Source organism: Danio aesculapii, chromosome 2 (genome assembly GCF_903798145.1).
Source record: "Danio aesculapii chromosome 2, fDanAes4.1, whole genome shotgun sequence".
NCBI classification, from domain to species: Eukaryota; Metazoa; Chordata; class Actinopteri; order Cypriniformes; family Danionidae; genus Danio; species Danio aesculapii.
In genome coordinates, this window is record NC_079436.1 from 31328930 (window position 1) to 31344386 (window position 15457).

The 15457-nt window shown below is 34.7% G+C and overlaps 1 protein-coding gene across 1 annotated transcript in view; it reads right to left on the reverse strand.

Moving 5' to 3' along the window:
* Nucleotides 1-14664, reverse strand: part of ralyl (RALY RNA binding protein like) — a 33650-nt gene extending 18986 nt beyond the window's left edge. Inside the window, exons 1-2 of the mRNA XM_056467093.1 lie at nucleotides 14589-14664; nucleotides 2402-2672 (exon numbers count right to left, since the gene is read on the reverse strand). Coding sequence (XP_056323068.1) covers nucleotides 2402-2657 — 256 coding nt within the window. The 5' untranslated portion in view covers nucleotides 2658-2672; nucleotides 14589-14664. The remainder of the gene's footprint in view (nucleotides 1-2401; nucleotides 2673-14588) is intronic.
* Nucleotides 14665-15457: the final 793 nt, after the last annotated feature.

Below are 15457 nucleotides of genomic sequence, written 5' to 3' on the forward strand. Positions count from 1 at the left end.
AATATGTGTGTGCACTTGGATGGGTTAAATACAGAGGACCAATTTTGAGCATGGGTAAAACCACACTTGACAAACTTTACTTCATCAGAATGGCCAGAAGAGCATATCTCTTAATGGAAGACATGTAAGAACTCAAAGCAGATGAAATATGGCCTGAAATAATGCACACCGGTAAAAATCCAGCCAATTAAGAACAGCAAACTGAAGCTACAATCGGCCCTTTACAGACAGTTTGATTGACAGATGATCTGGCCAATCATAGCGGCATTATTCTGTGGCCCATTTAACCTAACATACAAAACAGTCAAGACTAACCGCACGCAGTAGAGTAACATCAGCGATTAACATGAAAAATTGTGAAACTGGAGAAAAATCTTTTCTTGAAATCTAGAGAAGTGTGTGACATGTACCTTCGTGATCAACAACTGTCAATCAATAGTGCGGTCACTTGCTAAAAGGATGACTCGAACTCTAAGAACTTGAGACTGACCTCTGTTATGTTATCGGATCAGGGCAGTTAGTTTATGGAAATGTGATGTGAAATAATAACCAGTGAACTACTGGTACAATATTTATTTTGTTTTCATTTCATTTTCAAGTTCTGCTCATATCTTCAACATATTCCTCATACGTATGCTGTAATGTAATGTGTGTATTTTATATAGCGCATTTATTGTGCATGGTCATACACACAAAGCACTTCACAATCATGAAGGGGGTCTCTCCACGCCACCACCAGCGTACATATTGCAGACTGTCTGAAATCAGATGTAATTTTTCAAGAAACGATTCACTATTTCCCTAAGAAGTGCACAAATTAACAGGGGAGCATCATAGCTGATACTGAAAGCTTGTTGGGCATTGAAAAGGGGGGCAGGACTTTGCGACGGGTCAGGTCACACATTGGACAAAAGAAGATTTATCCGGCAGCTAGCTCTGTGCAACTCTCACATGGTTGCCCACTGAAGCTAAGCAGAGCTGCGCCCGGTCAGTTCCTGGATTGGAGACCACATGGGAAAGCTAGGTTGCTGCCGGAAGTGGTGTTAGTGAGGCCAGCAGGGGGTGCCCAACCTGTGGTCTTTGTGGGTCTTAATGCCCCAGTACAGTGACGGGGACTCTATAGTGCTCAGTGAGCGCCATCTTTTGGATGAGACGTTAAACCAAGGTCCAGGCTCTCTGTGGTCATTGGTGGTGACCACAGAGATGGTCAGCTCAGATGTTGGCATACAGTGCTCAGAATATATAAGTACACCCCTCACAAATCTATCCTTTAAATTCATATTTTTAATAGGAAGCTTTACAATATTATATTTGTGCATATACATTAGATTAATCAGTACTGAAGCCAAATCTGGAGCTTATCTAACAAATAACTTATGAAAAGGGTCCGAAAACTAGTACACCCAAATGTATGTTATAAAAAATCTTTAATATAAATTTGAAGAAAAGAGGAAAAATCAAGAGAAGCAAAAAAATTAATTACAAAAAAATATAATAAATAAATAAATAAAAGAAAAATTTTGTTGAAATTTTGTGGGTTGTAAATTATTTTTGCAATATTTTGCTTGAATTTATTTGTATAATCTTTCGATTTCTGAATATGTTTGGTGACTAAAATATTATTCTAATAAATATATCTGTTTAATAAATCAGTTTTGTTTAAATCCACCAAAATACATTGTCTATATATATTCACTGAGAAATGGATAATATGGGTGTCCTTAATTATCCTGTATCAACAATTCTGGCTGTAAATGGTGCAATTTTTTTGTTTTTGGGCAGATTTTCAGCCTCTTATAGTAACTGAGCATCATTTAAACACCACAGCCTATTGTTGCTAGCTGTATTTCTTCATGACCACAGAAACTCATATTGTGATTTCTACCTCCAGCAGGATTAACCTGCCATGCCACAAAGCTCATCCCATCTCAAATTCCTGACATTGAGTTCACCATTCTTCCACTTCCACTATAGATCTCAATTCAATAGAGCACCTTAGGGATGATGTGGTGAATGAGAGATTCACATCATGAATGTGAAGCTGACAAATCTGCCACAACTGTATGTTGTTCTCATGTCAATATAAATTTGGTGTCCAACAGTAATGTTAAGGAAAATCAGTCCAGCCCAAAAGACCCACTGGAGTTCAGCTGGAGAGACAGCCGCTACAGTGACAGCGGGAGTTTCATTTTTAATAAAGGATGATGAATATTTACCAGGTAGCCATGGGAACGACTATGACCTAAGATCAACTGTCTCTGTGCCTGCCCTGAAGACCTTACCTTCCTTTCTTTTCTCATTTTGCCCCATTTAAATGTTTCCCTACCTTCCACTTCATTGTCATCAAAATTACTATCGGTCCAATCATATACCCAAATGAAAGAGAAATAACTGCACTTACCTAATGTCTGTCCAGCGAGCACCCTGGTGTTTTCTCCTGCCACAGCTGAGCGTGCGTTTCTCTCGCAGGCATACTGGACGAAAGCAAAGCCCTTGTGCACAGAGCAGCCCGTGATCTTGCCATACTTGGCAAAAATGAGCTCGATGTCGGTTTTTTTAACCACGGCGGTGTTGAGGTTACCAATGAACACTCTGGAGTTCAGAGAGCGAGGGTCTGTCTTGTTTGTTATGTTGCTGGTTTGAGTTTTCCCAGTCATCCTTCTCAGGATGTCCTGAAACACACACAAAGACAAAGGAATAATATTAAAGTCAAATTCACCAAAAACAAATGTAAATCATTGTGTTTTCATTCTCATGTCTGAACTGGCATTCACAGAGTCCTGAATATTATGTACAGTATGGGGTTGTCATGGAGAAAAAATAAATAAATTAATAAATAAATAAAATGAAGCCTAAAATGAAATCTGAATTTGGGGAAGTGCTGAAAGAAGTCTGGAACGCTTCAGGACAGTCTTGGTAAAAGAGATCAAGAGTGTGCCAATGGAGATCACATTATACTGACTTTTATCACACTGAAAAAAAGGACAAGAAATTAAAAAGTAAAATAAAAATGTACTTTTTTGGAAAGTTTTTGCACAGAGTATTTTTTTTTTCATTTCATTATCATGTATGGAATTAAATATTTTACCCATTTTACAAGATGTAAGATAAGCCTTTGGTGTCTCCAGAATGTGTCTGTAAAGTTTCAGCTCAAAATACCCATCAGATAATTTATTATTCACCTTATTCTCCGCGTATGAGTGGGCGCAGCCATTTGAATCATTTTGGCTCGAGACTTCCGGTCTCATTCACTTCCATTCATTTTTAAACCTTAAAACCATCTTGTTTTGCTGCTTGGTGTTGCAAACTGATATTTTCTTATTATATTATTCTACTTTTTCTGTACTGTCATGCAAACACTTGTTTGTAGAATAAGTAGTTTGACCGTTTTCTGCCGTTTATTATTCCTAGTAATTTCTCCCAACTGCTTCTCCTCGCCCACCGTTCCCACATGCGTGTCTGCTTCTCATCATGCATTAAGTCAGATAAACAGCAGTCAGTGATAGACACAGACTTGGTGCATGATGGTGACACCAGAGTCAGAAAGTGGATTTGTGGTTTTGCTTCATTTTTCTATGTTCAAGGTTTGATTTACAAATATAGAACTTACTTTTCACATTTTATTCTTGCTTTAACTTAATTATTTAATGTAGAAAAGTCATTAGATTTAGCTGAGTTTAGTTCATCACCAAATCGTTTTTTCAATGAAGCCTTTTTATTCTGAATATTGTGAGGTATGTTTTGAAATTTTCTGTGCACATTTCATGTACTGCTTTTGATTATTCAATTATTTTATTTAATAAAAATAGCAAAACATAAATATAGATGGTCATTAAAACTATACAAAAACACTAGTGTGGGCGACACGATAGCTCAGTGGTTAGCAGAAGCTTTACAGCAAGAAAGTCTGGAAGGCTGGTTCGAGTCACGGCTGTGTCAGTTGGCATTTCTGTGTAGAGTTTGCATGTTCTCTCTATGTTCACGTGGGTTTCCTCCGGGTCCTCCGGCCCAAAGACATGCGCTATAGATTAATTGAATAAGCTAAATTGCCCGTACTGTATGAGTGTGTATGGATGTCTCCCAGTACTGGGTTGCAGCTGGAAGGGCATCCGCTGTGTAAAACATATGCTGGATAAGTTGGCGGTTCATTCCACTGTGGAAACTTCTGATAAATAAAGGGACTAAGCTGAAGGAAAATGAATGAATGAATGAATGAATGAATGAAAAAACAGTGGAGGCCTAGAAATATGAAATATATATACAACTTCAATGAATGTCCTTCATTCATTCATTCATTTTCTTTTAGCTTAGTCTCTTGTTTATTAGGGTTACCACAGTGGAATGAACCACCAACTATTCCGGTATATTTTTTATGTATACACACATGTACACTATACACTAAGGCCAATTTTGTTTACCCCAATTAACCTATAGCGCATGTCTTTAGGGCAAACTGGAGCACACAGAGGTACACACAGAAATGCCAACTAGTCCAGCTGGGACTCGAACCAGCAACCTTCTTGCTGTGAGGCAACTGTGCTAACCACTGAGCCACAATGCCACCATGTCTACATAATATGTACAGAATATTGCTCTGTGTACACAGTGAATATTAAAATACACTAATGGAAAGATGTAAAAAGATGAGACCCTCCACCAAAAATGTATTCATTAATGACCCAATAGATTGTTTATGGGAGCAGTTTATTACAACCTATAATTTAGTGCTACCGAACGTTACTGACTGACAAAGAGTTACTGATTAATGAGTTATTCATTTGGGGTTTAAAGAACTACTGACTCATTCATTACCTGCCCATTTCCAAACTCATCTCCATGGAAACAGACATAAAAGTTTATGATCAAGAAAGAAAGTTATTTTCAGATACGCTACCTATTCACATCCTCCTCCTGGAAAACCACACACAAATACATAAACGACCAGCTGGATTGTAACTGTCTTCGTGCAAATTTACACATCTTGATCACCAGTGCCAACATTCTGCAGTGACTATAAATAGACCAAAATAAAAGAAGATCGCTCTTTAAAGATGATCCCGTCAGACCCTTTTCATGTGTACAGAGACTGTACATCTGTCTGCAAGTGGGTTGACACCAAAGAAGACACCAGTCGGGATGAGCTGTGAGGAGCACTACAGAGTGTGAGAAAGCAGAGACGTGTGAAGTTCACACTGCAGAAAAAGCTTTAGATATAAGGCTTCTCCCGACTTTCGCTGCAAGTGATAACAAAGTGTTTCATCAGGTCAGGATTCCCACCTGCATTCTCTTGTATGCATTAAGATGTAAATATAATCAATTCTCCAAAACTATTGGTTTTAGGTAACATATTTGATAGAATCAAGCAGAGTTTTTAAGTGCTATAATGTGTAACTGCTCAGAAAATCTAATTAGAAACTGGCCGTTACATGAATAAAACATCTCCTTTGAACAGAAGGTTCTGTATAGTGTAAAAGGGTTCTTCAGATTTTGCTCTATTTTTACATTAAAATTGTAATTATTAATGTACGGTGCGCTTGTAAATTTACAGTCTTGCTGGCAACCCAATTTGCCAGTAAGTTACTGTAAATTTTACAGAAAATTGCAATTATTAATTTACAATGTGCATGCAAATTTACAGTCTTACTGGCAACCAATACTCTCAGTAAGTTACTGTAAATGTTTCAGTAAATTGTAATTATTCATTTACAGTGCGCTTGTAAATTTAGTCTTACTGGGAACCCAAATTACCAAAAAGTTACTGTAAATTTTACAGTAAATTTTAATATTTAATTTACAATGTGTTCGTGAGTTTACAGTCTTACTAGCATCAAAATTATCAGTAAGTTACTGTAAATGTTACAGTAAATTGTAATTATTCATTTACAGTGCGCTTGTAAATTTAGTCTTACTGGCAACCAAAATTACCAGTAAGTTATTGTAAAATTTACAGAAAATTTTAATTATTAATTTACAATGTGCTTGTAAATTTACAGTCTCACTGGCAACCAATACTTTCAGTAAGTTACTGTAAATTTTACAGTAAATTGTAATTATTCATTTACAGTGCGCTTGTAAATTTAGTCTCACTGGCAACCTATAGTTACTGTAAATTTTGCAGTAAATTTTAACTATTAATTTGCAATGTGCTTGTGAATTTACAGTCTTACTACTTACATTTACAGTGCGCTTGTAAATTTAGTCTTTTTGTAAATTTTACCGTAAATTGTTAATATTCACTTACAGTGTGCTTGTAAATTTAGTCTTCTTGTAAATTTTACCGTAAATTGTTAATATTCACTTACAGTGTGCTTGTAAAGTTAGTCTTCTTGTAAATTTTACCGTAAATTGTTAATATTCACTTACAGTGTGCTTGTAAAGTTAGTCTTCTTGTAAATTTTACCGTAAATTGTTAATATTCACTTACAGTGTGCTTGTAAATTTAGTCTTCTTGTAAATTTTACCGTAAATTGTTAATATTCACTTACAGTGTGCTTGTAAATTTAGTCTTCTTGTAAATTTTACCGTAAATTGGTATTATTCACTTACAGTGTGCTTGTAAATTTACAGTTTTACTGGCAACCAAAATTACCAGTAAGTTACTGTAAATCTTACAGTTAATTGCAATTATTAATTTACAGTGCGCTTGTAAATGTACAGTCTTACTGTGAATTTTACAGTAAATATTAATTATTAATTTACAATGTACTCATGAATTTACAGTCTTACTGGCAACCAAAATTGTCGGCAAGTTACTGGTAATTTTATAGTAAATTAAAATTATTAATTTACAGTGCGCTTGTAAATTAACAGTCTTACTGGCAACCCTCCAGTTCAACGGTAAGAGTAAAAAGTAAAAAAAAAAAAAAAGTAATTTTATTTGCTTATTTCAGCAAGGCACACTTTATTTTTTTTAATGGTAAGACTATAAAATGATAAAAATCTATTAAAAAATTATTTCTTTCTAATGTATTTCTGTAATGTCTGAATTGGACAAAAGAAGTGATGTTAACATTAAACATTAACAATAAGACTTGCTGAAAACAACAGTTCTGCTTAATAGTTTTTGAAGCAACCACACAGGATATTCATTTATTTGATAAATACAACTGCAGACAAACAGAAATCCTTTAGAGTAATTAAAGATGATCTTCTAATGTCTAAATTATAACTGTTTTATCAATTTAATGTAATTTTGCAGGATAAATTGAATAATCTCAATACATTTAAATATTCATTCGTTCATTTTCTTTGAATGAACTTATCCAGCATATGTTTTACGCAGCGGATGCCCTTCCAGCTGCAACCCATCTCTGGGAAACATCCATACACACTCATTCACTACAGACAATTTAGTCTACCCAATTCACCTATACCACATGTCTTTGGACTGTGGGAGAAACCGGAGCACCCGGAGGAAACCCACGCGAACACGGGGAGAACATCAAAACTCCACACAGAAATGCCAACTGACCCAGCTAAGGCTCGAATCAGCGACCTTCTTGCTGTAAGGCGTCAGCACTACCTACTGACATAATATTACTGACATTATAAAGTCAAATATATTGTTGTGCTCAGAACTTAAAAGTCCAGTAGATTTTTAATGAATGAAGCCCAGTTTTTTCTCTAACATTTACAAAATCAGCAACAGAGGGATGCCAAGTGTTTTAAACTTGTATAGTGAAAGCCATTTGCCTATTCCACTTATATTGATTATAGCAAATTAAGCTAATTACTATTGTGCAAACTAAATCATTTCAGCTGTTTTAAAAAAAGAACAAACATCTATATATTTTTGCACCAACTTCAACTGTATTTTACCATATAAAATCAGAAAAGTCAAAAAAGTCTTTAAGTGGATAGTTCACCCAAAAAATAAAATGTCATCATTTATTCATCCTTGACTTGTTCCATACCAATTTGGTAATGTTTTTTTTCTTCTTCTTGTTTTTCTGATTAACACAAAAGAAAATCTGTAACACTTGATTCTGTAGTTTTCCAACAGAAGTCAATGATTATATGTTTCCAACATTCTTCAAAATATCTCCTTTTGTTTTCGAAAAAACAAAAACTTAAACAAGTAAAGGGTGGGTAAATTATATCAGAATTTTCATTTTTGTGTGAACTAACCCTTTAAATTTTAAAGTCTGCATGAACTGGAGGTTGCTGAGCCTTTTATTTCAGTATTTGGACATACCACTGAAACAGAATATTGAGTAGACGGCGGGGCTTTCTTTTTGCATCATTCCCTCATAGCAAACTGAAGCTGCGGTCACATTGGGCTTTGTGTGTGCGAAATTCTGTCGTACGGCGCTGTGAAAAGGGGCGGGATTAAACAAGATAATTAGACATTTAAAAAGCCAACGATTGCTCAATATTTTTAATTTCTGTCCAGAGAGGTCGTGTTTTAATCCTCAATTGGTTTCACGCAGTCAAGTGATGCGATTTCGCAGGTCAGAGTTCACCAAGCTTGAACTTTGCACCGCAGTGAGCTGCGAATCTCACTTGACTTTTCCCTCCATAGACTTCCATTCATACGCACGCGAATGCGTCAGACCGGAAACGCGGGGTCATGCGTCAAGTTTCGCAGGTTGCTGTGGTGCAAAGTTCAAGCTTGGTGTACTCTAACCTGCTAAATCGCATCACTTGACTGCGTGAGACCAATCGAGGATCAAAACACGACCTCTCTGGGCAGAAATGTAAAACAAGGAGCAATTGCTGGCTTTTTTTAATGTCTAATAAGCTTGTTTAATCCCGCCCCTTTTCACAGCGCCGCACGACAGAATTTTGCACACACAAAGCCAGGTGTGACCGTAGCTTAACGGTGTGAAGAGAGGCGTGGTTAAGATCCTTGTGGCTGAAGCCGTCAAACTGACATCATCAGAGAAGGACCGCCCCTCCAAACACAGAAGCAAATGATTTTGACTGAATATTACTAAAACCAACATGTTTTTAAACAGACTAATTGTTCACCTGCACTGAAAAAAATATTTATTGAATTTACTCTATTGATCTATTTACTCTATTTATTTTAAAGTAAGTGGTTGCAAACAATTTATATGGGCTGAATTTAAACAAGCAAATTAAATTGAGTAATGTTTAACTTAATTTGTTTGTTTAAATTCAGCCCATTTAAATTTTTTGCAACGACTTACTTTAAAAAATGTCAGTGAAAGAATAACAACGTGTCCTAGCAAAATAATCATTGTACATTTTGATTTCACACGTACTTTAAAGAAAAATGTTCATCTGTTTCAAGTAAGACATGTCATTTGTTTTTAGAAGGAATATCACAACTTCCAGCGATTTCTTACCATTCAAACACACCAGAAACAAAATAACCAGAAATCAGTAGAGCGACAGAGAATCCATTTCATCTGCGAGACAGAGAGTCAAACCCTCTGACTGATCCTCAGCAACACCAGCATCCTGCTCTCAACACACACCGTCATTTCTCCTCAATCACTGGTGCATGAAAACCCTTCGCTTCCCTGTGTTAACAATAACCTCACCTCATTCTCTCAGGTTGACAGGCATGGCAGAGCTCCGGCATTGTGACTGGACATGACATTTCTATTCCCTTTCAAACTCCATCACTTCAGCAGCTCCACTGAGCCTGTGCACAGTCTGTTATTCTATTATACGTTCCCCATTCAAACACTCGCTGCTCTCCGCACTCTACAGCACTTCACACTCCTGCTAGATTTACTGGTCAGGGCTGAAAGTACATGAATGGAAAAATCTAATAATCTCATTTCTTTTCTCTGTCAGCATTAGATCCTCTTACTGCACTGTAAAAATGAATGCCATGATTTCAATGGTAAACAATTGTTAAAAATACTACGGTAAACAAAATGGTAAACATGCTACAGTAGAAATCTGTTACCTGGTTAACAGTAAGATAAGTAAGTCCAACGGTCTAGACCATGGGTGTCCAAACTCAATCCTGGAGGGCCAGTGTCCTGCATAGTTTGGCTCCAACTTTAATATCTAATAATCTATCTAATATCTAATAATATCTCTTAAATATATTTATTTTACGGTTTGTACAGTATTTTTAACTGTAAATGCTGGCAACCAGAGCTGTCGTTTTTTTATTGTATACATTTTGTTTTTTTTCTAACAATGTGTATACAGTTTTAATAGGTTAAAACTCACAAAACATTTGGTTATCTTTACAATTTTTTATTTAATTATAAAATATATTACTAGGTCAAAGTTGCATTCACTGTGAATATTTTTATTGCATATGAGCCTCTAACTGTCAGTTAAAAACTATTGTTTGGTTTAATTTATAATCTTGTACACGACCAAAGATTACTTCATATTAATGTTACTGTCATATTATTGTCATAATGTTCATATTAATGTCAGTCTGAGTGTATAAGATGACTCAAATCAATATTTAATTTCCACACATTTATTTATTTGGTGAGTAGCCTTTATAATTAGCTAATTTATCACAGCTACCAAAATATGTTCTAAGCTTTAATCTCTTCTTCAATGAAAAGAAACATTCCATTATCATTATGCAGATATTATAAGAGTGTTTTGAATGTGTACTAATTATTGGGGAACAAGTAGGCTAACTTTAAAAAAAAGTAAGATCCAAAATCCAACTGAAACATATTCAAAAAATGTTCCATGTGTGAAGTATAAATGAATGTTTTCCTTATTTCTTGTTTAGTTCCTACCAGCATACTGTAGTTCAGTGATTTGGTGTTTACAGTTACAACAGGCATTTTCAAACTAGCATGAGTATAGTGTATCAACATTATAATATGTTAGGGTAGTATTTTCCATTGAAGTGTATAACATTAGATCAATACAATAAAAACATTAAAAATAGCGATTTATTGTAAAATACTGAAATGACAGCTGATATTTTGCACTATTGAAACCATTACTTGCTATGCCTGGTAAAAGATATTCTAAACACAACCTATTTCATAATACTTTTTTTACTGTTTTCTTTATTTACAGTAGCTTTTCCAGATGTTGTGCTTGTCGAGATGACAGTTTCTCAGGCGCTGGACAAAAATTCACAGCCTCAACCAATCCACAGCCCGTCTCACGTACACTGAACATTCACCTCCACATCAAAACAGTGTGAAAAAAATCAATATCAGCACTCTTTTTTTTTTTAAATAAATGGTGCCATCACATTCTTGCAAAACCTTCCTTCTGGCATTAACATTCCTTCACGACTTATTCTTCTCTACACAGAAACTCCCTCTGTTTGGTGATCCCAAAATATAGTGTAAATTCAACCAGGCATGTGTAAATGGGTCACTAGAGGACTGACTAATTAGCCGGCAACACAATGAGCTATAGTTGACATGACAAGTGCATTGCTTGCAACAGACAATACGGGGTCAATTTAAGGTTGAAAGCCATTCACTTTTTCATGAAGAGTGTGGATGACACCATCCAGGGCACTGAAATAGACCCAATAACATCTCCTGGGGTCATTTTCATGTCATCGCCACAATGGAGCCTATATATTGATGTCACTGATTATTATGAAAATATGAATCAATCAATCCATTCATCCATCCATCCATCCATCCATCCATCCATCCATCCGTCCATCCATCCATAAACAGTTGAAGTCAGAATTAAGCTATTTTTTTCAGTAGTCTACAGAACAAACCATCGTTATACAATAACTTGCTAATTACCCTAACCTGCCTAGTTAACCTAATTAACCTAGTTAAGCCTTTAAATGTCACTTTAAGCTGTATAGAAGTGTCTTGAAAAATATCTAGTCAAATATTATTTACTGTCATCATGGCAAAGATAAAATAAATCAGTTATTAGAAATGAGTTATTAAAACTATTATGTTTAGAAATGTGTTGAAGAAATCTTCTCTCCATTAAACAGAGATTGGGGGGGGGGGGGATAAACGCGGCTAATAATTCAGGGATGCTAACAATTCTGACTTCAACTGTATATATTGATGTTTTATTGATAAAATGTGAATATGAAAATATGTTCTTTACACCAAGAAGAAAATGGTTCTGTTAAACACCATTGACTAAAAGATTATTTTGGAACATTGAGGGGAAAAATGTGTAACTGTGATCAAAACTATTTTGGAGCCTTGTTTGTCTGCTTGTCTATATTGGTTTTGCTTAATTTTAAATTATGCAGGCGGTTCATTCCGATGTGGTGACCCCTGATAAATAAGTGGAAGGACAATGAATTATGCATTTCTCAAAACATACAAAGCCCAATTTAAATTTGATAAGATTAACAAGATATTCTGACTCTAATAAGTCAATTACTGCAATTCTTTCAAATAATATCCAAAGAAAATGATATCTGAGGATGAAGGTGAACGCTATTCTGACTCCATCTACCACTTCGTTCTTAATCAACAATGAACTTCTAAACAATTAGAGACTGACCAGACAGCAAAGTGGTTTCAGTGTGAAGCCTAATAGGCTGTTTCTAAATAAAGTGCTGTCAAATAGTAAGGTTTATGCAATCGGCTTTCTCCCACTCACATTTTTATTTTCAGTTAAATGAGAAATCAACAATCCTGCAGTCTGCGTAGGTGTCTACAATCTAAAACTTCGCTGGAAGGGATGTCCTGAATGGGAGTTATTTTGGTTGTGAATATTCTTCCATAAATAAAAACATACTTGTGTCTTCATTATCTTTATTCAGATGGAACGGAAGTGTGGCTCTGAGGAAGACTCAGGAATTCTGTCCAGGTATCGTATGGTTGATACTTCCATCCCTACTAGAATTCCCAATGAGAGATAAGCCTCACTTGGGGAAAGGATATTTCACGGCTGGCTTCCCCCACCTGTCCCTTGACTGACACAGTCTGAATAGTAAATCATTCTTTTTTTCAAAATAACATAAATCTTCTGCACTATCATTCTCCATTCTACAAGAACAATATTGATTAAAGAAAATGGTTTTGCAGGAAGACTGTGAGCACCTTATCTGAGGACTGATTATTATGGCTTGGGTCGTGTGATTATACAAAAATGTATGAAAGAAATATTGCAGCTGGCTGGATAATATAAAAGCCAACTTATATTATGCTGATGTCGCATGAAATAATCTTATTACAATGCCGTGTGATACATTTTTTGTCAAAATTCATCAGATATTTAAGCTTTAAGTTTCTTTTTACACTTTACAGAAAGACAAATATTTTCATATGATTACAATAATGTCAAGACACATCAGTAAGATATGGATGCCATGAATGAGATGGGCCCAAATGTGAAATGCAACACATTTATATAATTGAAGTGATATTTAAAATGTACATCGTTAAACTTTATGAAAAATCCATAATAAATATGTTTGAAATTGTGTTTATCTGAAGTATAATTAAGTTTAAAAGTGCAAAGCTCTAAACAAAATGAAACAAACATGAAAAGTTACAATATTCAATAGTGTCAGTAAAGAGTTATTTGAATTGTGATCCATGTAAATTAAAGCTGAAATCAAATAAGTAACTGTTTATGTTTTTAATTGTGTGCATTAGGCTTTTTTTATTAATTACGCTTGAAAAAATATATAATAAAAAATACAGAGTAACAATAGTAAGAAAAAACCTTAATACATTTGCAAAACATCCAATTAGCTGAATTAGGCTATCTAATGCTGCTAATCTTGCTAGCTGCATGAACCCTAGCAAGTCAACATGTTTAAAATCTCATTTAAATCAAAAATGCTTTCAAACATAATGTATTGCTTTTCATTTCACATGAGTTTCTGCAAATAGGTTGCTTTATGAGTCATTTCAGTTAATCGCTCAACTGTTTTTCAAATAACTAAGCTAAAGTTTTTTTTTTTAAATAATTATTTATTCCATTTTTTATTTAGCATAAGACCAAAGAACATGCTATTCCTTTAACCCTTTAACTGCCTGCTCTACCAAATAGTTGACCATGTTTTGATTGTTTTAAATAGTGGTTTACACTCACAGCATTGTTGGTTTACAAAAAAATCAAACAAACATAATCCTGTTGCACTACTACACCTGATTTAAAAACAACAACAACAAAGCATGTTAAATGAGAATCTGAAGTATTTTATGGCATACTTCAAAAAATAAAGATGATTTAGTGTTCAAAAATGTTTTATTTTTTTTATTACATTTTTTAAATAAATTGGTCTTACACTTCATATTTTCAGATTTTTCATAGTATCTGTACTAAATTTGGTTCTTTTACCATAAACTAACATATCTAGCATTTGGTAGAGGTTGATATTTTAGAAATTATGGAATGTGTTGAAAGGGTTAAACCATTTAAGCATAATAAAATAAACAAATAAACATGCAAGAGCAGCAAATAACTTTGGAACCAATTCAAGAGTCATTAAGCATGCATGTATTAAAATCTATTAGGAATAAAGCTCATAAAATAAATAATTATTACTGTGAAATAAACTCGATGTCAAATATGTTAAATGGAATAAAAAAGTAACTAGCGCTCTTTCTAAATAATAAAATAATAACATCCTCGGTAAATTATTACCTCGGTGAAACCAAATAGCAAAATCAGTCACATTTCAACAACTGAGAAGGATGAAAAAATGGAGAAATCCAGCAGCTACTCACCAATCAGAGAGTGCGAGCATTAGATGAGCCGGAGCGCGAGTGCAGAGTCAGAGAGCTGTGCTTCTGGATCTCTCACATCTCCAGCCTCTCTGGATCATGTGACAGCATCTGCTGCCCGCTTCACCATCCCTACTGCATCCATTCATACACAACTACACCTGAAGACATTTGCCATGCGGTATTTCCTCAAGTTCTTATGTCATAGTGGTTATTTTGTTTTATTAAAACCGACTAACTACTCACGATACAGTAGCCTACTACAACATAATACAGTCTCAGTATACGGAATAATATATCGGTGTGTTTATTATTGGGTGATAAACCAGTTTGTTATCACAACAAGCGTTAATTAAACAGCTGAAAATGACTGCTAGCAAAGACACCGGAAGCATAGCACAAAGTTACAAATGGCGTTAGGCGTTAAAAACAAACGTGAATAAAAAAAGTTCTAGCCATGTTTAAACCAGTTATGTAAACAAACAGTAAAATAAAAATCCCATACAGTACTTTACAGTAGGCTACATTTATTTACATAGTCAATTTTCTGTGGTAAATACTGTAATGTTTTCACTTTAACCCTTAAATTGAAATATCTGTGAAATCGATGGAAAAGCTATTGAAATGACGAGTTACAAAATATTGCAAAAATATAAGTTTACATGTTTTTTTATCCATTAGATTTGCAAATATACTATATACTGTATGTGCATACAGGTCCTATGTTCAAATACATTATCTATCATTTTATATGTGTTCATATATAGCCATATGATCACATTTAAAATTATAGGTAATGTATTTGAACATAGGACCTGTATGCACATATATTTAAATCCAATGGTTGAAAATATATAAATTGCTCTTTTTCC